Below are 25,202 nucleotides of genomic sequence, written 5' to 3'. Positions count from 1 at the left end.
CGGGACGATGGGTAAAACTCAAACGCCCCTGACAGCGAGGGCCAGAACGCTGGGCGAGGCCCGGTGGACACTGCGGCGACACCTGCCTCCGCCGGGGCCTTCATGGCCCTGGGGCAGGGGTGACGGGCCCATAACCGAGGGTCAGCAAGGCTTTCCCATGGCCACATGTCCCCGGGACACGACTAGGCCGGCCCGAGTGTCCACTAGCACCCTGCCCACCGCGGACGCCCCACCCACCCCGTCCTGCCCTGTCCGTCAGCAGCGCGGGGGCTGCCAATTGGTCCACTCGCGGAAGGTCTGTGCCCGCCCTTCCTGCACTCTTCCTTCCGGCTGCCTCGCTCCTGTCTGTCTTCTTTCCTGCTCCCTTCCGGCTGTGTCCCTTCCGGCTGTGTCCCTCCGGCTGTGTCCCTTGGGTGCTCACGTACCTGGGTTCCTGCAGCTGGGAGGGTTGTTGGTTTCACAACAACAATCCCCTACATTAACCCACCAGAGGCCAACACTTACGTAGCCCCTCATGTTTCCGAAAAGCCGTCCTATGTGGAGCCGGACCAGAACAGCTTAAAAATGAAAGCCAGGGTCAGAATTTGCAGGGACGTTGAGTGCTGAGCTCTTTGAGGTCTCCTGAGAGCTCCTGAGGTGGGAGCCCCGCCATGGCTGCGGGAGACCCTTTCCTGCCAAGAACACACAGCATCTGAGCTGACGCCACGGTGTGCAGGGGCTCGTGGAGGAAGCTTCTCTCCAAACCCAGCCGGTGGTCGAGTGTAAGGCCAAGTCGTCCTGTCAGACACCACGTGCTGGAATTTAATTAAACAGGGGCCTTCTCCAACCAGCCAGTTATGGGCTGAAGTGTAACATGGTGCGATTGCTTCTTTCTCCATTTATGAAACACGCCGTGTAGTTCCTCATTTACGCTCTCCTGGAGGGTGGACTGCGGTCCTTACACCGCGGTGGCTCCCAAAGAGACAATTTTACAAGTGTTTACATGATCATCTTCTGCCTCGAAACAGCCGCCTCTTAGATCCGTGAGGGCCCTTCATTTGGGAAGACAGTCATGGGCAGACAACCAAAGAGAGCTTTCTTTGCTTGGGGGGATATGGGTTTCCAATCTGTTCTCAGACCCCAGACCTGAGATGCTAGGTAAGGTAACTTTTCATTCGAGCCTCCCTTCCCCTCAAAACAACCCGTACATTCTTTCCTGATATAAAGATTTCCAATAACAGCATAAAATGAGCAGTTAATAATAGGTCCCAACATGTGAATTACAGCGGTTTCCAAAAATAAAGCTTCATGGAGGAAAAATCTGCAAGCTACTGCTGTGAGGTAGACGCAGCGAAAGAACAGTTTCCTCACGCCACGGAAATCTGGATGTCCGCACACAACTGGCAGACACGGGTTCTGAACACAGCCCTGGGAAATGACTTTTGGTGTAAACCGAACCCTGACTTTTCCCTACCTCGCCGCTCTGTCTCCCTCTCCTCAACCAACCTTGCAATTAAACACCCAAGGCCCGTTCCTCAGTCTTTCCTTACATTTCCAGAGAGCAAGACGGGAAAAAAAAAAAAGGCAATGCTATCATCTGTCACCTTCTCTGCGCTCTGTCTAAGGCGGTGCCTGGGACCCCGTGTTTTTCACGAAGTCTTCTTTCTTGCCAACCCGCCTATCAACGCTGACGTCCTTGAAAACCAGAGAATAGGAACAGTTGTTCAGGATTTCAAAAGAAGGGCTCCCGAGAGGCCCTCATTCGTGCGTTCTGAATAGCTCCCCCCACTAAGATGCTCCACTCTTATCAATTCTACCAAGGGACACTGGGCAGGTTTATCCAAAGAAATCCCAGCACTAAGAAACCCCATTGACGAAAAACTTTACTTGCCTCTTTAATCTAGGTCTTAAGGAAGGCTGAGCTGTCACTCCCACCATGGGGGCGCTCAGTGACCTGGCCTCGGTGGGCCCTGTAATTGTTATAGACCTCTTGCTTTCATCTTTATCGCCAAATTAACCGCCTTCTTATCGGGGGCCATTTAGTTCACGGACTGCTTACTCTCGGTGAAATATCTTTGTTGAGGGCTCTGAAGATTTTCACTTCAGAGAGCAGGACGGCTGAGTACCACATTGTGCGTGGGGGTCAAAGGTCAGCATCCGAGGAAAACCCAGCTAGTGCATGTAAAAGACCTGCGTTTTTATGGGTGAGTTTTCTGTGCATGTGAAAGTAAGCCCATCTCTCACCTACTACAAAGCCTTGAACAAAAAGAATGAAAAGAAAAGGAATCTTAATTCTCAACAGATAAGGAGATGAAGTAAAGATCTCAGACCAGACAAACAAACTACACACAGGTGTTCGGGCACGGTAAAGAGACACTCATTCCCTGCCCCAGGCATGACATTCTGCCCGCTTAAGGATGAAGGAGGAATGGAGGAAAAAATAACAAGGAACGGAAAAGATTTAAACTTCTCAAACCCTCACCTGCAAATGCCAGAGATAGCAAACAGTTTTGAGAGGCAGATGTCCTATGCAGGCTTTACAGATCAGGTACTGAAGTATCTGTACTGCTCTGCAAACAGCCGTACCCAGCCACTTTGGGAACTGGTGATCGCTTTCAACACCCCTTGAGAGTGGACTGCCATCATTCTGTAGCAAATCCTGAACCCATCACTCTCCACCCAGACATTCCCTTCTCTCCGAACCATCTCACGTGTGCCTCTCCACCGCGGTGGCCCTAGTTTTCCTTCCAAGAAGGGGAAACTAAGGCTGGGAGCCTCGCCCTGGGTCCCGGAACAAATCAGCGGCAAAGTCAATATTAGATTTCCGGTGCTTCCTCTCTTCACTTCGGCATCGAAAACGTACTCCAAGACTGGCTGCATACAGATCGTACACTTAGCCTTTTCCCCGGCCCCTCCGCTAATGCTTCCCTCACGGTGTCTCCTGCCACATCACCTCCCCAAGGTCGAGAGGGAGAACAGTTTTTGTTACCTACAGATACCTATCTTAGGAAAAAATAACAATCTTGAGAACACAGGAAATGACCAGCTAGGAAATTACTTGGGGTATTAACATGCTTTTCTTGGGCAACTGTAAGTTGGAATCTCTGTTCTGAGGCTTTCTGATCAGTCTGGGGCTTCTGACATAATCCTTAAAGAAGTCCAAAGAAGGAAGACTGAAATTAAAAGAGGAGAAAGTTAATCAAAATCCAACTGGTTTCACTTCTGGGGAAGGAGCCTTCAGGCAACAGATGGGAATGAAAACATCCTGTTATTTCTTCCATTCTTATCCGACACAGGACAGATCCAGAGCCACTGCAGCTCCGCTGCTGTCCCGAGGGGGCTGTGCCCAAAGTCCCGCCTGCCTTTCAGAGACCTGGAAGAACAAAGCCCTAATGGGGTCCCCCTTGGAGGTGACAACCGTTAGGTCTGAGTAAGTATAAAGTGCATCAGTCACCACCGGAAGGAGCTGAAAATGAACGGACAGACGAGGTGACTTGGGCACCAAAGATACGCGCCCCGAGCCTCACGTGGGGGTGAGCTCAGCTCTGTCTCACATGGATCTGAAGGAAGAGAGACAGAAAAGAACGAAGCTGGCAGTCTGCAAGCCCCCTTTTAAGGAGAGGAAAGCTTTCTGCTAACATCTTTAGCAGAAGCCCCCATGTATAAGGCAGGGAACCAGAGGGCTGCTCTGGCGGCCCCCCTGCCAACACGCGGGTCCCCCGGGCCCCTGACGGGGTGGGCGTTCTTCTGCACTGCAGGACGTCCAGGGAAGGCCCCTCCCCACCTTCCTGAGGGCTCGCTCCGGTAAAATCCTCGCAGACTCAGCCTTGTTACAGAAAACTCCCCAGAAGGGCGCCAGCGAAGCTCAGTGCTGGTCAAGGGCCCAGAACTGGCAGGGCTTTCCCGACACACGTGTGTTTTCCACCCCCGCTGTTCACGGCCGGACCCACACGCAGGAGGCCGTCCCGCATCAGTCTTTGAAGTGGGGCGAGATTCTCACGGCACAGAGCAATCTTCTCCCCATAACCTTTCAAATCCTACACCCAGTTCCACCGTTTTCCTAACAATTTGCCTTTTCAAGCCCCCTAAAGTCTTCAGTGATGTAGTTTTTTTAATTTTTAGTATTTATTTATTTATTTGGCTGCGTCGGGTCTTAGTTTCGGCATGCGGGCTTCTCTCTAGTTGTGGCACGCAGGCTCAGTAGTCGCGGCACGTGGGATCCAAGCTCCCGGACGAAGGATCGAACCCACACCCTCTGCATTGGCAGGTGGATTCTTAACCACTGGGCCACCAGGGAAGTTCCAGTGATGTAGTTTTTATAGAAACAACTTTCTTTTTACACTCACACCTCAACAATTTATGTAATAATTAGATGACACGATTTCAACGGGCACAAACAGGTTTGGGCACAAACAACTCTCGCAGGCCTTGGACATGCCAGGCGGGGCGGGGGCGCAGGAGCGAGTCAGGGGCAGGGCCCTGCCACGTCTGGTGCCGGAACCACTGCGGGAAGGTTCTGACCTTCCCTGCTTCCCAAATATTCCTCCTCGTTTCACCTCTGGATTTCTTTGCTAAACGTGAAGACCAGAGGTGGGGATGACGGAAATCAAAATTCAGGTTATTTCTGCATCTCTGGGCTCACAGCACACGACAGCATTATTTTACTGGTAGAATCGTGGTGGTGGGTTAGAGAGTCCCGCTTCGACTTTGTAAGAGACGTGGAGTGGCCGGGGGCTTGCCAGAGCAGACCGTCACCGAGCCCGGTGGCCCTTGCAGGAGCGGCAAGGCTTCTCCCAAGGGGCTTCGGACTCTCTGGGGATCAAAGCCGCTCCCACCATGAACTGCTCTGTGCAAATTCCCAGATGTGGTTTCTCGACAGCAGGAAGACTCCTGAGCAAGCGCTGCTTTCCTCCCCACCCCCACCCCCCGGCAAGGGTTTCTGGGAGCGAGGAGGGCCTGGTCCTCCGCCCGCTGGCTCTGAGGCCTGGGAGGGCAGATCGGCGGAGGCTCTGAGGGTCCCTGCTGAGGGAACCGAAGTCTAGGGGCCTAGATTCGTCTCCCTTTCTATACGCCCCGCATCCTCTGGGACCACAGCTTTGCCTGGGCTTTCCATACAGCCGCTAGGACAAAAGCGCCTGAAAGATAATGCGGATACAAGGGGCATCTACGGAGGATGAAAGCAATTTCTATAGCGCACAGGAGAAGACGGGTCTTATTAGATATATCCCCTCATTCACAGTTCATTTATAAGAGCTGGCCCCGTTAACAGTGGGCCGAGGAAAATGGAGGAAAACGAATCAATTAACATACAGCGCATTGTACTTCGAAGGTCATTCTAAAATGTACTATAGCACTGGGAATAGTGGCCTTTATGGGTTTTCCTCGTTCAGAGGAGCCACCTTTGCAGGAAAAGGTGATTCAGAAGTCTTCCCCGAGGGCAGCTCAATACAAGCCCGAAAGGCAGAGTTGTTAAGCACGAAGCCCATGTATGAGGGGCCCACGCCCGAGGGGCTGCTGTGGGAGCTGAGTTCTGGGAAAGCAACGCCCCGAAGAGAAGCTCTCAGAAGCAGCAGGTATGGAAATCTGGGCTGGGAACCCAGGGCCTGGAAATTACAAGGATATTTACCTAGAATTTATGAGCGAGAAGCTTAAGTGGGAGAACCAGTACAAATTATGGGAATGGAACACATAATTAACAGAGTAAATAGGAAGAAATGGCACAGATATCCAAAACGTGGAAAGACACCTCCACGTTAACAAGGGTTTCCGTCGGGAGCTCTTCCCAGACAGAGGCCTCAGTTCCCAGATCTGATGAACCAGCCATGCTTTTCAGCCTCCCTTCAGAGAGAATTAAGGAACCGGTTCCAGGATGTACGCCTCAGTCCCTGCGTACAGGGGCTCAAACTCCAGAAACCCGGGACACCCAAGAATAAATCCCAAGGATTTGTTTTCCTTTTGGGCCTCTGAGCCATAATTCTACCCACTGGCAGAAATACTCCTCTTGTTTTAAGGCTGTTAAAAACCTAGTCTTAAAATCACACAGTTGGCAGGTCACCAGGATCAAAACCTGGTCGTCTGGTATAGCCTTATAGAAGAATTTCAAGTAAGCCGTGGGAGAATGCTCCAAGCTGAAAAACAACATTTTCATGCACGCACGCATGTGTGTGCATGTGTGTGCGCGCGTGCACACACACACACGAGTACACACACCCCTGCAGGAGCATGCGTGCACCGGACACCTGCCCACACAGCCACAAGAACGGGCCTGGCCGGACATCAGAGATGGCGGGGGATGCGCCCTCGTTCCAGCCTCTTCCCATGTCACCCACTGATCCCGCTGCCCCGTGAAGTCTTTCCAAGGTGCCTATTGGGCCCAGGGCCCCCTCCCTCTTCCTTCATAACTGAAATCCTCCCCCCAAATGTCCTTGCAGTCTGCATTTGGACTTTCCGTAACTTCGCCACACTCACTGCCCTCCTAACTGTCGCTCCCTGACCTGGGTGTAAATCTCTTCTGTTTCTGACTTGCTTGCTTCCTACTTCCAGCTACTGTTATTCCTAGTGTCAGAATCCAACATCCCACTCTGTTACAAGTTAATCGTACCACCACGTGGATCGGAATAAGTTGTCTGTTGTTCCCCCTGCAGCGATCACAACAATTCTTGGCACACGGCAGGCAATTAATCAGTACGTGCTCGTTGAGAACTGATTTGCTTTTATTTCACGTAGCCGTTTGACCCTAAAGAGCTAGCGTGACAGGGCACAGGATAAATATGGTATATCCGCTAATCCCAAACTCCCAATCCATCCCTCCCCTACCCACCCTTTGGAACTATATTCAATATCCTGTGATAAACCATAATGGAAAAGAATATGAAAAAGAATGTATATATGTATAACTGAATCACTTTGCTGTACAGCAGAAATTAACACAACATTGTAAATCAACTCTAATTCAATAAAATAAAATTTTAAAACACATGGTGTATCCACATCTGACCTGTTATGTAAGCCGTCTTGATGGGACCCTGGTGGCTCTGTGTTATCATCATCAAAAGACCATTATTATTATTATTATTATTATTACTATTATTTTGGCGGTACACAGGCCTCTCACTGTTGTGGGCTCTCCCGCTGCGGAGCACAGGCTCCGGACGCGCAGGCTCAGCAGCCATGGCTCATGGGCCCAGCCGCCCCAAAAGACCATTATTAATTCCATATATGCATCACTTGAATAAGAGTCCCTGCCCCCAGGAATCTGTGATTGGGCAAAACCACCACCATGTAATGAATGACTATGGGGGAAAAGCTTAAATAGGTAAGTTGGAAAGGAGCTTCCCTGGAGGTTGGAGAAGCTGATTTATCAGCAGCTCTCGTTTCCAGAAAGCGACCGTACCTGAGGGAGCCCCAGTGTTCTCCAGCTTACAGAAAGCACCAAGCCCCTTAGCCCGACATCCAGCCCAGAGTGGGATGGGCAGAGGAGCTAGCCAGGCTGTGTATGAATTTCTGCTTCACTACTTACCGCCTGTGACTTGGGACAGGCACTGCCCTCCCCGAAACACACCCGCAGCCCCTAAATGGTCATGTCACCACCAGCCTTTCAAGATCATCGTACGGAATAAACAAGGTAAAATTACAACACGCAGCTTGACACTCAGCAGGGAAGGCAGGTACACGGCTTCCCTCCGATCTCCTCTTTTGAATAACCTTCCTGCTACTCAAATGGCCCCGGTAGCATCACACTGAGGAAAACTAGCTTATGAGGCAACTCACACCTGCTCCACCCTCTGTCGGCACACAGGTCGCATCGAGCATCTCCCGACTGTGCTAACAGGACCAGCGGCCGGGCTGCCATGCGTGTGCACATGTGCATGGCGCGGGTGAGGTGGTAGGGGGGTGAAGGGGTCATGATGTTCTTTCCTTCTCACCATGTTCCCCCCAACAATGTATCAGTCTTCAATAGTGGCTTCACATGGCCAGGAATGTCCGGGAATTTACTATTTCTAGAAATTTCTGAGGCATCCCAAGACAGGCCGAGGACGAATTCTCACAAGGTATGTATTCTCCATGGGGGTAGCATTATTTCACGCTGCTTTAAGGGCAAGGGCGAGGGCAGTCTGTTACCCTGGCCATGAACTTAATGTGAGATGACACTGGATCCAGGTCCAGAGGAAACAAGCCAGTTGTGCTATCGGATCAAAGGTTTTCAGGCAGGATTCCTGGTGGGGCTGAGCAGGTGAGAATGTATACAGTTGTCTGTCTCAGAGGATTCCATCTCAGACCAGGAGTCTGTGTGATGGGAGGTACCCCGGTGATGGTGGGTCTGGGCAGAGAAGCTGGAAGATGACACAGAACCGCTCTACCGAGGAACGCTCCTCCCTCGCTTCTCGAAGGAGCTCATGTTCCTCTGGAAAACTCTTACTTTACCTTCAAGGCTCAAGGAAAATGCCACCTTCTCCACGAAGCCCTCCTGCCTTGCCTGCTTCCAGCTACCGCACGTATGAGCAGGTATCACAGTGACGCGCCTCCCCGGCTCCTCCACAGACTGCTTCCTCCTGCATGATCGCTTCTCACATGTCTCACGATTCCAAATACCGTAGGTATGTGTCTGCTGCTTCTGTTAGTCTGTTTTCACTCTAAGACTCCAAGCTCCCTGATGGCAGGGGCTGTGCACCACTGTGTCCCCTGTTCCCAGCACTGTGCCTGCATCTGGGGGGCACTCACGACACTTTGTTGAAGAAATGAACAGATGTGAGCTCCTCAGGGATCTGCTGTTCCTCCAGCACCCAGCACGGTGGCAGGCCCAAAGTTATCACACAGTAAAAGGCTGAACAAATAACGGCTGGGTTTTTTTAATGATTAAGTTTTTTTCAAGTTTGCTATCAAGAATAGGATGTATATATATGGGCTTCCCTGGTGGCGCAGTGGTTGAGAGTCCGCCTGCCGATGCAGGGGACACGGGTTCGTGCCCCGGTCCGGGAAGATCCCACATGCCGCGGAGTGGCTGGGCCCGTGAGCCATGGCCGCTGAGCCTGCGCGTCCGGAGCCTGTGCTCCGCAACGGGAGAGGCCACAGCAGTGAGAGGCCCGCGTAACGCAAAAAAAAAAAAAAGAATAGGATGTATAAATATGCTATCCTAGTTAGCACAGAACTCGAACTGAATAGAAATCTGAAGATGAACAATTAAGAATTTACGTAAAAATCCAGATATGTTCTAAGCCGAGACCTGTTTAGTCTATTACACTGATGGGCACCTTCGTTAGGGTTCTAGCAAGGTGTCAGGGAAGGATGCTGAGGGAAAGAGCGGCCTGGAGAATCGAGGAGGGAGCCCTGCTGCCTGGGAGGGACCTTGGCTGTGTGATATCATCTGGGAAGGCTCAGGTGTTGAGAGCACTCTGCTTGTCACATCATCTCACTGTCATTCCCACGTCCCACGAGGTGGACGGGTCAGGAGCTCGAGAAGGAAACTGAGACAAGAAGCCCAGCAACTAAGGTCACAAAGTGAATCAGCAGTGGAGCCAGAGTCCGGATCGGGTTGGTGGACTCCGAGTCCAGGGCTCTTCCCACGACACCCACCAGCGGTCAGGCCAGCTCTCACTCGACCTCTGTGAGGCTGCTACTACCTGCAGCTTCTGCGGTTTCAGCGTGGAGCATCCCCTGGGCCCAGATTAGTGTCAGTGAGGACAGCTTCCTTGGGGCAGGGTTTAAAGGTTGACTATAGAGTCAGGCAGATCCCACCACTGGGATCTCAGGTAGGTTCACTGAACCACCCTGCGGCACAGTTTCTTCATCCGTGAAATGGGATGACAGTAAAATGCACCTCCCGTGCTTGCTGTGGGATTAAACAAGCGAGCGTTTTCAAAGCCCTCGGCACAGGCGTTGTCCGGAGCGTCTTGTTATAGTGGTTAGAAGTGACTGGCTCAGATGTGGGCGCAGGCTGCCGCCACACCCAGCCTTCCTCTGCCCTCTCTCCTCCTGCCTCCCAATCAGAGGGCAGGGCTCTGCAGGGAGAGGTCCAGCCAGCAAATGCAGCCTGCCCTTGGCATGCAAGCCTAGCCCCGTAAAACCCTCTAACCAGAAGCAGCCACTGGCTCTGCCGTCCCGAGGCCTTCTGTCCCCTCACAGGGGCTGGTTCTGTGCCAGGTCCACACCCTCTGCCCCAGGGTCTCTGTGAGCAGGTCCCATTCCCAAGGGTCCCCAGGCTCTAGCTCAGGGCCCTTCCCAGGAGGGAGTCTAGGAGCGCTGAATGGGACAGATGTCTGCACTCCAGGTTTCCTGCTTGGGAGACACCGAGGACGGGGTTTGCTGGGGCAGGAGAAGACAGGGGTCTCCAGGAGAGACCCTAACACTTGAAATGTGCAAGAATGGCACCAACAGAAACCACCTCCCCCGTAGATGCAATAATTCCAGGCATCTGGGGACGAAAGGCCCAGGACTGATCACAGCTCAGCTCATCAAAAGCTGGTCCTGGAGATCCTGGAGGGCCAATAAGCCATTCACCCTGAGACCTCGCTCACATCCTCCCCAGCTGTCTCCTGCAGAGTGTGTGTGGTGGTGGTGGGGGACCTGAGCCTGCAGGGAAGCGTCTCTTTGATCCCTGTTGGCCCCAATCAAACATCATTTACAAGTTAGGTTCTGAGCTGTCCCCAGAGCGAAGGCTTGGGCTAAGCCCTCCCTCGGTGGATGAGAGCCAGGGCAGTTAAAGTTTACATTTGAACTCTGTCAATTCTCGGCCTGACCTCCAGTTTGACATCCTCTCTCTCCTTGCCTACTAACTACAATCCCCCTGAAAGTTTTGGGCTTGCGTGAAAAGGAAACCACAGGCCCGGCCCGGCCCAGCCCAGCCGGCAGCTGGCAGGCTGGGTAGGTGTAACTCGACCTGCTCTGTCCTCAGGCTAAGGCACACCTGGCACACCTGCCCAGAAGTCAGATTCTGGTAAGAGGATAGGTGAGTGAGTACCCAACAGCTGTGGATTCAGGACCGGATGCTGAGCTCACTGTACAGAGCCTGGGTCTCCTGGGGTGGGGTGGGGTGGAGCAGAGGAAGGGAGCAGGGAGGATTCCATGTCAAGGCATGGTGGGGTCACCTAGCAAAGGCTGGTGGAGGAAGAAGGGCGTGGTGCGTTCAGGTAAGGGGTGCTGGGACCAACCAAGAGATTTTCACCTCTTCTGCCATGGGGCTGGGGGGCGCTGGGGGGAGGACTTAACAGTAGAACCAGTGCAACTATAGCGGTCCTCAGACACACCCCGTGTGGACCTGGAGTGGGTTCTGAGCTGGGGTGGCAGTGGTGGCAGCGGGGTTAGGGGAGGTCAGGAAGGCACCCTCCCCTCTGCCTTTGCCAGGGCCAGGGACTCAGGACTCGGCCCGGGATCCCAGCACAAACAGGAATTCCCACAGGTCCCTGAATAGACCTCTGTTCTCTAGAATATTCTCTGTTCGTGAATTGGTTCCTCTTACAACACCCCCAGGCCCACCAGTCAGCTTAGCAAAGTGACTCCAAGGGTCCCAAGTTGGAGGGCGGCAGGACAGGCTTCCGAGGGGCTCCGGGTGCTGGAGGTGCCCCCCCTTCACCAGGCCTTACCCACTGCTCTGCTCTGACCCTGAGCCTGCGTGGGCAGAACTGCATTGGGTTCCCTCCTAGGAACCTCGGGGGAGGAGCACAGGGTGCAAGTCAGGGGTCTAGGGGCTGAGGGTGTGGAGTGGTCACAGCAAGGGGCATCGGCCTCCCGTTCAACTCCCCAGTCCCCAACTTCCTTCAGCCCCACAGGTCCGAAGGGAGGCTGAGGGGAGGGAAGGTGCACACCGGGGTGGGAAGCTCCCAGGAACACCAGACAGCAGCAGCCCTCTTCCCCGGGTGGCTGGAATTCCCTAATCCTCTCCTGGAAGCGCGGTTTCTAAGTCGGCTGGCGAGGTCCCAGGGCTGGCCACGGTCAGTCACTGCCTCTTAGTGGGGAGCCTGAGTGCCCGACCCTCACCTTACAGGGCCGGTCTCTGTTCCCCAATCAGCCGGCTCTCATCCCCTCCCAGAGTAGGGTCCCGGGTTTCACTTCTCCCTGAGGGATCCAGTTGGCTGTGGCGTCATAAATTCAGCCCGGCGCCCACTCAGGTCTCAGCCTACACCTCCACCACCTCCCTTCACCCCAGAGCTTCTGAGGCCGGGGGAACCCGGCTAGGGGCGAAGCCCCCTCGCTTTCCACTCCCCAGGTCCCCAGGACCCCCGGCCCCACCACACTGCAGGGAACCAGGGAAGTTCTGTCCAGTCGTGCTATTGTCCCAGGTCCGTCCTGGTCCCGGGGTCGCACGCCCCCTGTTTTCCTCCCCCTACCGAGATCCCTGCGCACCCCGACCTCCAACCCCAAGGCCAACAGGCCAAACGCTCGGGAGCCAGAGGTTCAGGTGGCGCTGCCGTCCCCTAGGTCCGCGACGCTAGGGCGGTCAAGACCCTCCAGCGTGCGGACCCCCCCCTCCCCCGCAAGGCTGCGGCAGCGAAGGGCCGGCGCGCGGCGGGACGCTTACCTGCGGGAGAAATTCGTCCTTCCCGCCCTGGGCAGGGGCAGATGCAGCATCCTCGCGGCGCAGCGGCCCTCGGCCGCCGGCAACCCCGCGCCGACGCCGCGCCCGCCCGGCCGACCAGCGGAGGTCTGAGCGCGGCCACGCGGACGGCCGGAGACCCGGGACCAGCCCTCGCCCCTCGCTCCCTCCTCCCCCCGCCCGCCCGACTCACCGCTCCAGCTGCACTTAAAGCGACAGAGCCCCACTTCCCGTCGCCGCCTCGGGTCCCGAGCCCCGACTGCCAGCGGGCCCTTTAACGCCCGGAGCAGGTAGACAAAGAACCGCCGCGGCGCGGCAGTTCCGGGGCTCGGGGGCCGGGAGGTGCCGGCGGCTGGGGCCTCGGTCTCCGCCGGGCGGCTGCGGGTCACATCCCCCTCCTCCCCCCCCCCCCCGCCGCCGGCTGCGGGCCACCACCACCCCCCCCCCCCGCCGCGGGTCGACCCGGGCTCTTCCTCGGGCTACGCGGGCAGACGCGTGTGGGCATCCCAGGTCTCTGGGGACAGGGGGCCCGCGTGCGCTGGTGGGCACGGGTCGGGGAAGCTGGACCCTCCCCGGAGGGCTTCCTCCCAGCTCCCTCCTTGCCCCTTTCCAGGCTTTTAAATCAGACCAAGTAAGAGCCCGGGATCAGTACAGCGCCTGCAGCAAGGTCGGCGGGGGTGCCGAGGGGGTGAAGGGCAGACGGGGTGCAAGAGCCAGGGGCTGCTCAGGAGCTGTCCTCCTTACAGGGTGGGCGACCTGAAAAGTGCTGACCACTGACGGGGGGCGGGGCTCACCTTCCTCCCGCGGGGGGCGGGGGGGGGGGGCGGACAGGGCGGCGTGCACGTTGGGGCTGATTGTGGGGAGAAAGCACACCACGCAAGGGTCTGTGCCTGCATCCAGGAGGCATTTCCAGTTCACTGATCAGGAAGAAAGATGTAAAGATTTTAGTGCAGAGTAAGAAAAAAAGTGGGATCAGTGGGAGGGCTCTCCCACAGAGCGTCTCTCCCCTCAGGGAATTCCTGGTAACCCCCCCCCCCCCCGCTCCCCGTTGCGGAGGGAGGGGCTGCACGGGGGCTGCACTGCTGCGCCCACCTTCTTCCAGCCCATCCCTGCTCCTGGGAGGGTCTGAGTGTGTAAGGTCGCTCCCAACCCCAAAGTGACCCGGGCAAAGGGGAAAGACTGTATCTTAGATACGGACAGATTACATCCGCAATTTCTTAAAGCAACAGAAACAACGCCAGCAATGGAATTTTTTTAAAGGCCCGAAGGCCTGAGCTTGAACCACGGAGCAGCAGTATCTCTGGGTTTGGGCAGCGTGTGTGACAGCCCCACGCAGAGACCCAGGCCAGCGTGTTCCCCTAGGCCTCTCATCTCCCAACTTCGGCGGCCCCGGCTGTTAAGGCAGAGGAGAGTCACACTCCCCCAGAGCCCCTCCGCACTCCCCACCTTCAGGGAGGTGTGGACGGTGCTCTGAGACCCGAGCATGGCCCTTCTCCCTAAAAGCCCGCCTGGCTCTAGTCCTCTGAGTGCCCAGCGCCACTGACCTGGGGCTGCAGCTCTAAGGGGTGAACCGCAGCTCTGGAGGGCGGGAAACCTCTCAGAGGGAGCTCTGTCCTGGATCCCTGAACAGACTGAGTTGCGGAGGGGTCTGTTTCTGAGGGTCCATGTGCTGCGGCCAAGTTTTCCAAATATGCTTTGAGCCCAAAGGGGAGTAAAGAGCTGCAGTGATCCCAGCACCGAGCTGTCAGGCGACCCCCTAGCATGGCAGGGAATCGATTTCCATTCCCTTTACCGTCTCTGAGTGGTTTGGGTGGTGAGATTCAGGAAAGGTGCACCAGGGTCCAGGCTGAGCAGCTGTGGGGGGGAATCCGAGGAATGCAGGCTCTGCAGCAGCGTCTCCCACCTCGTGGCCCGGGCCAGGCCCCACCCGGGCTCTTCTGTAACTTCCCTGCACCCCATCCTCGCCACCAGCCTACATGGAGGGTGAGCGGGATGGATCCTCTGCGCTGGGGCCCGCCTGGGTCATCTGGGGAACAGCTTACGCGGGACGTGCACCATGAGGGATTCTCTTTAGCCCCAGCCAGCATGGAATCCCGGGTAAAATGACTTTGCCTCAGCCAGAGGAATGTCACCAGCAGGGGATGTTTTCCTCTAGATCTAGCTGTGCGTTTTCCATCAGGTTTCCTCCTTTGTGGCTTTCTGGGCAGAGCCTGGAGGGAGGGAGGGAGGGAGGGAGGGGAGGCCTGAAGAGGGTAAGGCACAGGGGTTTACTTGGAGGACTAGATTTTTGTGCAGGGAACTGAGCCATCCGCTCCCCCCTCCCCTGCTGCCCACCACACACACACCATGACGGCCTTCACAGCCCTGCTGAGCTGTGGGCCTCTCCCCCTGCGTCACACCCAGCCGCCGCCCACCCTCCCTGCAGCCCTCCCCTCCCTACATTTCACCCCCAACAGCGATGGGGGAACTGGCCAGAAAGAGAGCAAGCCAGCCAGCAGCTCAGCCCAGGGAAGGGGTCCCAGATTTCTGAGTCCCCTGCTAAGAGGATTCTGGGCTGGAGGATCTGTAAACCCCCTCCTCCTTGGAACTGGTTCCTGTCAGAACCCAAAAGGATCTGAGGTTTCCCTGCATAAGTTCCTCTTTCCTCCTCAAGGAGGAAGGTGGGCTGCACGGAGACCCTACCTTCCTCCAGCTTGGGACCCACCCTCCTGCTTGGTAGAGGCTTCCACAGGGTAAGGACAGGGTCCCTGGAGACTCTGCTCCTTAAATCAATAGCATGCAAATTAGCACCTGCTATTCCCAGCCACCAGGTCAAGGCGCGTTGGGTAACTGGACAGCAGTGCTGTGTGGGGGCTTCTGTGAAGACAGGAAACCGCGGCCTCTCGGGTCAGCAGCCCCGACCTCGCCCCTCACGGGGGTGTGGCCAAGTATGGGGGGCGTGGCCCAGCTGCTCTGACCACAGTGAAGGGCCCACAGGGGTGACTGAGCTCTTCCTTCTGGGTCCCAGGCTGCAGAGTTGTAGCCTGCGGCGGGGTGAAGGGGGAGACACCTGCTGAGAGGGAGCTGAGAGTTAGGCTCTTTTCCAGAAAGAAAACCCAGCCAGAGAGGAAAAAGGCCTGCATCTCAGACAGCCTCCTCTTCACAGCCCTCGGGAGCCCAGATCACGTGTGTCCCCTGTGCCAGGCCCAGCAGAGAGGCTCTTTACAAGGGGGAAACTGAGGCACAGGGAGGCCAGGAAACGTGCAAAGCACAGGACGGCACAGAGACTAACACGCACGCATCTTTCAGCCTGATTCCCTTCCCTACCCCTCGCCACACACACCTGGGATCTCAGTCCTCAGGGCTCTGGACCAATGTTCCGTTTCCAACAGAGACATCCGAGGAGACTGTGGGAGGCCCTGGTCCTCTCCCTAACGACAGTCTCAAGGCAGACGGGGCTGATTAGAGGCAAGAGAAGAAGAGAAGGACTTGCCAGGAAGGGCCATGTGGTCTGAGGTCCCGTCTCACCTGTCTGGGCCCTGGTCGCACCCCTGATTCCTGGTGAGCCAGGGAAGTGAGACCCCTCAGAAGACTAGGTACCAGGGCAGGCTCTGTCTCTGGACCGATGCCTACTCCCCTCTTTCCCCTCAGTTACGAGGCTGTTCCCTCCTTTAGGTAGGAAAGTCTCTGCCCCTGCACAGGTCTCGGCCAGCAGACGAGACCCTCGGCTCTCGGGGGAAGCTGGGCCCGGAGACCCCTGCACGTCCTGGCTGCGCACACCGAGCTGGTAGCATCCGGGCAGACAGAACAAAGAGCGTTTCACCACACAGACAGGGGCGATGAGAGAGAGTCAGCCCAGAATGCGGGGGGGGGGGGCGGGGGGCGGTGAGTTAGCCGGTGTCCACACCGGTGGGGCCTCACGCTGTCCGTGGGGAATGACCTCACTACATCTCTAATCTCTGCTTTTACAAACCTACCCCCGGGTCCCCCAATGACCCCACTGAATTCTGGGGGATCATCTGTTGTGACCTTGATAGAAGAAATCTATAAAAATCATTCCCGGCCTCTGGGTAGCACATTCCCATCATAACATAGGATTTCATTCTCAAACAACCTAGCGATTTAGGGTGAGGCAGGTGTTAGTCTCCACCTGCTTTAGGGCATTCAAGCTCAGGAAGGTTGAGAGCGTGGCCTCAGGTATTCTGGCCCCAGGCACGGGAGCCGTGATGACGTGGGTCCCAGGCCAGGGGCTGTCGGATCCCCGGTGGGCTTCTTGGCCTCTCAGGGAGGCCCGGGCCTTCAAGGGCTCCCTGTGCGTGACCCTGGCGAGCTCTCTCGGCTCTGGACCCCTTAGGGCTGTGCCTGAGCCCCGCACAGACACACTTCTCATGGCTGGAGATGTGGAATGTCAGAGCCGAAGCAGCCTTAGGGCTCCTCTGGCTCGGCGCCCAGGTGTTCGCGGGGAGGGAAGGTGGGCTGAGGAAGGGCAGCCCTTCTGCAGACCCAGGCCGCCTGGCTCTGGGGTGGTGCTGCCACTTCTTCCCAACTCCCTCCCCAGGGCAGCCTGGGCTCCAAGGGAGAGGTGGAGAGTGGGTGGGAGAGCGTGGGTCGGGCCTGGAGGGCAGATGCGTGCGTGGTGGGGTGTCCCAAAGCCCAGCCCCAGGTCCGGCTGAGATGTTCCTGGGGCAGCAAACGAGCCAGCTGGAGGAGGGGGTCGCACTGCCAGCTGTGTGCCTGCTTCCCGAATATTTACACAACCTCTGAGGAGGCCTGCCTTCCCTGCCACCCTGCAGCTGGGAGAGGCGGCGTCCCGCCAGATCGCACACAGTGGGCAACTGTTTCACATCGTCCCAAACCTCAGCGTCTCTGTGTGGTTCTGAGAGCGCAGGACAGATGGGGCGGTGGGAACGGAGACAGCAGGAGGCTGCCCGCCCTCCACAGGGCCTGCCGGACCCTCAGCTGCCCCCGGGCAGACGCGAGTGTGTGTGTGAGTGTGTGTATGTGTGTGAGACCCCCGAGGACAGCGCAGTGATTTCAGGTTGGCTGAAGCACCCGCTGACCCAGGTTCCCCGTTCCTGAGCTGGAGCTCCAATCTCTGCCTCCCGCCCCACCCCGCCCCGCCCAGATGATCCCAGCAGCTTCCTTTCGCTGCCCCCTCACAGGAGCCAGGCAGACGCTTTGCAACACGCGTCCGATCTCATTGCTTCTCTGCCTGGAAGCTGCCTGTGGCTGCCCCTCACCTGTACTACCTGGCCCCTGGCTACACCCTGACCTCATTTCTGATCACCGTCTGTCTTGTTTACTCTGCTTCAGCCACACGGACCTCCCTGCATTTCCCTGAACACATGCCCATTCTTGCCCCAGGGCCTTTGCACATGCTCTTCTGGGCATCAATTACTGGAGAGTTTTCCCTGACCACGCTCCCCAACAGCCCCCACCCACACTCTGTCCCTCACCCTGCTTCATCTTCCTTTATGACGCACAGCACCGCCCGATCTACCACGTAGTTACCTGCTGGCCGGTTTGCCTTCTCTCTTTTGTATATGAGTTTAAGAACGATGCCTTTTTCTCCTGCTGTACGCCCAAGTGTCTGCACAGCAGGTCTCTAGAAGTACTTACTGACCATGTGAATAGCAGCATGAGGTGGGCACTGTCATCCCCTTTCCCTTCAGACGGTGCGGCTAAATCACTCATCCAGGGTCACGCAGGCCACAGCGCCAAACCGAGGATAAATCCGGGGCAACTGGCCTCTGGAGCGCCCCACCGACGGCGCCGGCCTATCTCTCAAGAACAGGAAACTAACCACAGGGACTGGAGGAGCCACAAGGGACGGGACGGCTGCTGCCACCCAGACCGCAGGGGCGACCGCTCGGAGCTGGGAAGGACCTCACGCGGGGACCATCGAGGAAAGGTGAGCACGGCACAGGGCGGCTGCAAGGGCTTGCCGCTCAGAGGGGACGGTGACAGGCAGGTGATAGCTGTGCCTCCTCTTCTCATCATACTCGGCGGGAAGCTGCGTCCTGGGAGCCTCTGCTGCCGGAAGTGCCACCGCCGGGCTCTGTCCTTGGGGACAGCATTGCTCCTGAAGTGCCCCTTTGTCATCAGACCCACAGGGGCTGAGACAGAAGCCAGACAAGGAAGAGGAGGCTGAGATTGAGAGGGTGGCCAGTGAGGAGAGGAGACAGGGAAGGGGCTGGACGGGGCTGAGCGGTCAGGAGCAGAGGGCAGCCGCGACGGTGGAGACGTGTCCCCGGGTCTGGCTGGAGACGGCCCACAAGAAGGAAGGGACAGGGCACAGGGCAGACCCCTCTTAATAGTTACTTATTGGGCTACGTGCGCCGGGTCTTAGTTGCGGCATGCTGACTGTTAGCTGCGGAATGCATGGGGGGGGGCCTAGTTCCCCGACCAGGGATCGAACCCATGCCTCCTGCACTGGGAGCGCAGAATCTTCCCCGCTGGACCACCAGGGAACTCCCTGGACCCCTCTTAATACGAGCCGGCCAAGGCGGGCAGAGCAGGCGGGCTGGTGAGACATTGGTCCCTCCACCTCTCGGACGCTCTGCGGCCTGTGTGGCTGGCACACGCCCTGCCCTCTGCCAGGGAAGCCTCTTTGTATCCAGCCCCTCACACGTGTGTCTGCGTGGCTCTCCCCTCGCCCCCGCTCGGCTGCACGTCCCGCGCCCTGGCTCTGTTTACCGCCTGCGCCAGCCCCAGCATCACCTTGTCCACCCGTCTCTCCGTGACCCTGACCTGTGGATTGGTGAGCACTTGTCTGTCTCTACCATAGCTGCCTGCCTGTGATCTCTCAAGGCCTGACTCGTTCCGCCTGTTTTCCAAATGCAGACCTCAATGCATCTGCCTGTGCTAGCTCCATCATGGCCCCAACGTACGGGCAACAGCAACTCAGTCCTGCAGCCTCTCTGGGGCAGCCCGTGCACAGCTCAGTGGGTGGGTGCGCAGCCTGGCCTGCTGGCCTTTCTTCAGCCACAGTGAATGGTCCTTTGCTGCCTGGCCAGAGACATCTGATACCCCAGAGGCCAGAGCTGGCCCCTCGCGAGCATCCTGGGACAGCTCAGCCTTTGAGCCACGGTCGACAGAGCCTGTATTCATGAGGCGCGCGTCGCTCCTTCTGCCCTTGCCCTGAGCTCCCGGCTGTGGCCACTCTGCGGTTTGCAAAGCACGACCCTATCCTTGAAGACAGAGCAGTCACTTAGGGGCCTTCCGGGAGGGGGCCTCCAACAGCACGGCCTGCTGGGTGTTGAGGGGAGCTCCTTCTGCAGTGGCAGTAAGGCCTGTGACCCCCGCCCCAAGCTTAGGGACACACATACTACACACAAATGGAGGCAGCGGGCGAGCTGGAGGGAGCACGGGACGGGGAGGGCAGGTGTCGGAGGCGCCCGGCTCTGCTCCCGTGCTGCCACTTTTAAGTTATGAGCTCCTGGCCAGCCAGTGAAGCCGAGTTCCACTTTCCTCGCTTGTAAAATGGGGAAAAGAATACCTGATTCACAGAGCTGTTAAGATTAAATGAGAGAGTGCCACAGAAGTGTTTTGTAAACCACATGTGCCGCGCAATTGTTAGAGAATTATAAAAGCACAAGTTACTACAGCACAAATTATACACACAAGTTCCAGGACGACCCCGAGTCGGGTAGCAGTCCCACTGCAATGGGGTGAATTTGGGGAGGCTTCCAGCAGGGGTGGCGGGAGGAACCGGGCACAGACAAGTGAGCGACTAGGTATCACCCCCCAACCCCCCAGCTGGGCAAGTCCCCCTCTGCAGGCGGCCTTCAGAGCATTGGTTTTCTAGGTGCCGACCGAGAGAGGGGAGGTAGGTAACATTTGCCGAGCACGGCTGTATACCTAGCACTTTATTACGATGTGCTCCATAACAGTCTCACGACGACCCTATTCCCATTGGACCAGCCCCACCAGAATGGACGCACAGCCTCCCCAAAGCCTCAGAGCTGGGATCTGAGCCCACTCCAGACTTGGGCTCTTCCTGTAATATCAGATTGCATGGAATTTCCAGCACTCCACGAGCCCAGCTGGCTCATCCCAGAACATAAGGTGTGTGGGTGGGGAAAGGAGGAGGCCGACGATGAAGGAGAAGAGACAAGTGGACAGGCAGGCAGGCGGGCAGGACTGGTGGGGAGGTGCCAGACCCGTCTCCACGGCTTCCGCAACCCTTATCCGTCTTGACTGTCAACCAGCTTGTATATCATCAAACTCGGGGAAAACCCGGCAGCTCAACTGTAGGTTACTAGGACACACCAGAGGGGCCCCTCCTCTGCCTGCATCCGTCGCCTTGGCAACCAGCACACATCCAGCTGCCCCTCTGGAATACCTGGCTCACTGCAACCTCCCAGCGACCCTGTTGGGTCTGAACAGACCCTGTGATTCCACCCCGCACACTCTCAGCAATGCTTTCACTATTCTGTTTTAGGAATGAAGGGTGTTTTGACAGCCACTGGCTCTCTGAAGCCATCCCCTCGCTCCCAACAGACCAGGAATCTGACTCCACAGCTCCTCCCTTCCCATCTTCCCTCTTTATAACTGATGTCCCTTGTATCCCACCTATGTCCCCTCTGCAGTTACTGTTCCCATAAACACAGACACAGCCGCTCTGCAGGCACCTGTGACTCTCAGTCTGCGTGAAGCAGCAGAAAACACCAGGATGCAATGCCCCTGGGAGCCGCCCTCAGCCAGTAACGACTGGGCGTCGAAAGATAAATATCCAGGCTTCCTGGCCCTCTGGGTGGGCATGTAATCCCCCAGAACCCCCAAGCCCAGCTGACCTCAACAGTGACCCGCACAGAACGCATCCTGCACTGGCTTCCTCCTCTCCCCGACCCACCTCCCCACCCCCATCAGTGCTTTCTGGAATCACCTCCCAAATAAACCACTTGCACGCAAATCTTTGTCTCGAGGTCTGCTGCTGGGGACTCCATCCCAGGACACACTTCATGTACAGCACACGTGTTTGAGTGAGGTACAGACAGCCCCGTTAGCCAGGTCACGGCGGGAGAGGACCCATGGTCACTCGCGCGGTCCTGTGTGCAATGAGTTTGCTACACGGCACAGCCACACGCCGGACCCGTGGCCAGTGGTCTCCAAGCCGCACAGGGGCACCCTTTGCCACACGATAGCACTGCATGAGCACGCAGAAGGGGGTCAGGACGCCGCCATCCTGCGTGGTGAACCACTTAGCGTGTCCTCCTCCCAGGGAGGCTCAGGAACGAGCCCGAAGGTTAACACACACTTTTCCAAATACTGTCGCGTCTTTCAGAAGGTGCGTGTGACACCTTAGGGCCCCCAATGGCTAACATCTAACACTTACTATATACAGAGTAAACGTGTTTACTAATTCGGTGCTCGCACCAGCCTCACAGACTAGGGTGCCACCACTCTCTGCTTTTTCCAGACAAGGGAACTCGGGCAGAGGGAGAGCAGGCACCCACAGTGACACACAGAGCTCACGAGAAGAGCCAGGGCTCTGTCTAGCCGCGAGCCGTACTCCACACCACTCTGCAACCCCGCCGGTCCTGGCGTGCCATGTCGGCAAGGCTGTGCTCTGAGGCCGGGTCATTTAACTCTGCACCACAGGATGGAAAGTACCTCAAGACGGTGTAAAAATGCAAAACGAGATCACCCCCCTCAACAGAGTCAAAGCCCAAACTCTGTGAACTCATCCGTCAAGCTGAAGAAATCTCGTGGATACTCTAACAGCCCCTAATTAAGCCAGAGGCCACCAGTTAAATGAACAGAACCGTACGTTGAAACCAGAATAAATATTTCAGACCGACAGTTCTTCATACTTTTCAGAGCACTCTTACTCTTTTCCACTTGATCCTCCCCAGGCACAAATGATGACCTTTTTACAAATGAGCAAACGGAGACTCAGAGGGGCTGGGAACTTGCTTAGTGCCACGCCGCGAGCTAGAGGGGGCTCAGGAGGGAGCCCCGGCTGCTCAGATGCTCCTTCCCCTGCGCCCAGAGAAGGTCGGCTGAGGCCACGTGCATGAAGCTGCAGGTCACCGTTAGACACCTCCGAAGAGGCAACGGCCACTGTCTGCATCAACTACGCCTCACTTCTGCTGCTGCCGTGGATACCGCAGGCATCTTTTCGACGTGAAGCCCTTCGAGGGCAGGAGCCGATTCCTTCCTGAACTTGAACGCCGGGTCCTCCCCAGGATGGCGCCCTACCCCTCTGCCCCAATCCTTGTGTTCCACGCGCAGAAGCCCGGCCTGGTCCAGCCGCCCACGGGGTGGAATGCCTGCCACGTAACAGAGGAGACAGGGGCAGGGGAGGAAGACTCTCCTCCCTGCCCACTCACATTCCAGAGTTCTCTCTCTGTACAAACCCTACAACCCAGTGCCCCTTGTAGGAGGATTCTGTCCCTAAAGGGGGTGCGGTGTGGCCACCTGGAGCCCAGGGAGTGACGTTCCTCCTCGGGAGGGGGCTGCCCAGGCCCAGGCCACTCAGCAAGGCGGGAGGCTTTCGTTAAGGCTTGGGCTCCTGCCTCTGGGAGCAAAAAGCCAGCCTGGGAGGAGACCGGGGCCTACAGTTTACTTTATTTGACATTTTTCAACGTCAGGACACTTCAGCACCAAGGAGGAAACGAATCCCATCTGTTCCCGAGCTCCCGAGCACGGTTTAAGAGGACAGGCTGGGGAAGGAGGGGACGAATAGGGACAGGACAGGAGCAGCCAGCCGCCACGCAGGGCAGGGACCACCCGACGGTGGAGCCCCGCTGCTCCCCGGCACACCCGCAGGGCTCTGCCTAAAGCTCTGCGGTCCTTGGTTGAGGTCGCCAGACGGCGGTCCTGCCAGGGCTGCAGAGACTACTCTACTCCAGGTGAACGGCGCCCCCGGGAGGGTGTGACAGCAGCACTGCTGGTGACGCAGCTGGGGTTCCTGCCCACCCAGACCACCATTTACACAGACGGAAGTGGAGACGGTGAGGAGACGTGAGAGGCGCGTGCAAGTCAAAGGAGGGAGGGGCTGGAGGGCACACACAGCCCCGTCCGCACGCCCTCAACCCCCGCCGGAGCCCACACTCACCTCTGTAGGTGCAGCGTCCCCACCTCCCACCCCAACACTGGGGGTTAGGTGTGTGCAGATGACTGTGGAACTCATCTCCTTATTTAGATTAAATTCCAGACCTCCCTATTTTTAGAAAAACAAATTCCTCTTCTCTTCTCAGGAGGTAAAAATGTCCTGAGCTGCCACCTAGGGCAGCCGGCAGCCAAGCCGATGCTGTCCCCGGCGTCAGGCTCTGGATGTCACCCTGCCAGGACCGGGTAGATGAGTCCAGGTGCCATAATTCTAAGAGGATCATTGACAACCTGAGAGCTTCCAGAGGAGGGTAACGAGGACAGGTGGGATCTGGAAAACTGGGTCATTTCAGGAAGTACTGAAATGAGTTGGGGAGTCTTTCTTTTGTAGAGAAGAGACTATCTGAACCATCATTAAGAACGTGTTGAAATGTGTGGATAAAGACTTCCATTTAGTCTGTTTTTCTCAGATGACAACATTCGAATCCACAGGCAGAAGTGAAGCAGATTTCAGGTGAATACTTAAACGCTTTCTTGTCATCTTATGCGATTTGGAGTGGAATAAGCCCCCCCGGCACTGTGCCCACCCAGATCAAGGCTGAAAGATGCTGTCGGGGTTACTATGAAGAAGATTTGTTAACTTTATGGGAAGACAGACTAGCCCCCAAATCACTGAGAAGCGTCAGAACAATACGGCTTCCTGAGGTAGGAGAGGTAGGCCGGGCATGAGACTTGGAATTTGTATTTTTAAAAAGCCCCAGCAGCGGGCTCCCCTGGTAGTGCAGTGGTTAAGAATCCACCTGCCAATGCTGAGGACACGGGTTCGAGCCCTGGTCCGGGAAGATCCCACGTGCCGCGGAGCAACTAAGCCCGTGTGCCACAACTGCTGAGCCTGCGCTCTAGAGCCCGCGAGCCACAGCTACTGAAGCCCGTGCGCCACAACTACTGAAGCCCACGCGCCTAGAGCCCATGCTCTGCAATAAGAGAAGTCACCGCAATGAGAAGCCCACACACCGTCTTAAGAGTAGCCCCCGCTCGCCGCAACTAGAGAAAGCCTGCGCGCAGCAACAAAGACCCAATGCAGCCAAAAATAAATAAATTAATTAATTAAATTTTTTTTAAAAACTAAAAAAAGCCTCAGCAGCTATAAAACTCTTGGAGAAAAACATTGGGGAAAAGGTTCATGACATTGGATTTGGCAATCATTTGTTGACTATGACACCTACAGTGTAGGCAACAAAAGAAACAAGAGATAAACTAGACTTGATTGAAATGAAAAACTTTTGCGCATTAAAGGGCACCATCAACAGAATGAAAAGGCAACCCGCAGAATGGGAGAAGATATGTGCAAATCATATGTCTGATAGGGGATTAATACCCAGAATATATAAAGAACTCCTACAACTTAACCACAACAACCAAACAACCTAATTAAAAAATGGACAAAAGGCTTGAATAGATATTTCTGCAAAGAAGACATACGAACGGCTAATAAACACATGAAAAGATGTTCAGCATCTCTAGTCATTAGGGAAATGCAGATTAAAACCACTTCATACCCATCACGATGGCTGTTATTAAAAAAACAAACACATGGAAAATAACAAGTGTTGGCGAGAATGTGGAGAAAAGGCAGCCCTCATGCACTGCGGGTGGGGAT

General features: G+C 56.4%; 1 protein-coding gene and 1 long non-coding RNA gene across 17 annotated transcripts in view; one reads left to right on the top strand and one right to left on the bottom strand.

Annotated features, from left to right (window-relative positions):
- The window catches only part of NAV1 (neuron navigator 1), a 210,840-nt gene that overhangs the window by 49,825 nt on the left and 135,813 nt on the right, over nt 1–25,202 (bottom strand). Inside the window, exon 1 of one of the 8 annotated variants that reach the window (XM_067729892.1) lies at nt 13,303–13,430. The exons of 6 other annotated variants lie outside the window; for them this stretch is intronic. In XM_067729892.1, the coding sequence (XP_067585993.1) occupies nt 13,303–13,415 (113 nt within the window). In that variant the 5' untranslated portion in view covers nt 13,416–13,430. Of the gene's footprint in view, nt 1–12,493; nt 12,646–13,302; nt 13,431–25,202 lie in introns of those variants that run through there. One more of the 8 variants, XM_067729893.1, reaches the window with a different exon arrangement.
- On the top strand, nt 10,714–21,392 carry LOC137220185 (uncharacterized). Of its 9 annotated transcripts, none has more exons than XR_010941533.1 (3): nt 10,714–10,924; nt 18,186–18,398; nt 20,931–21,392. It is a non-coding gene; the product is annotated as an uncharacterized lncRNA (long non-coding RNA). The 9 variants fall into 9 exon arrangements; XR_010941527.1 differs by lacking the exon at nt 10,714–10,924 and adding an exon at nt 11,024–11,105 and having other exon boundaries at nt 18,160–18,398; XR_010941532.1 differs by lacking the exon at nt 10,714–10,924 and adding an exon at nt 11,026–11,105.

The sequence above is a fragment of the Pseudorca crassidens genome, chromosome 2 (genome assembly GCF_039906515.1).
Source record: "Pseudorca crassidens isolate mPseCra1 chromosome 2, mPseCra1.hap1, whole genome shotgun sequence".
NCBI classification, from domain to species: domain Eukaryota; kingdom Metazoa; phylum Chordata; class Mammalia; order Artiodactyla; family Delphinidae; genus Pseudorca; species Pseudorca crassidens.
The sequence above is the reverse complement of the archived record's forward strand: the minus strand, read 5'-3'. Positions and strand labels throughout refer to the sequence as shown.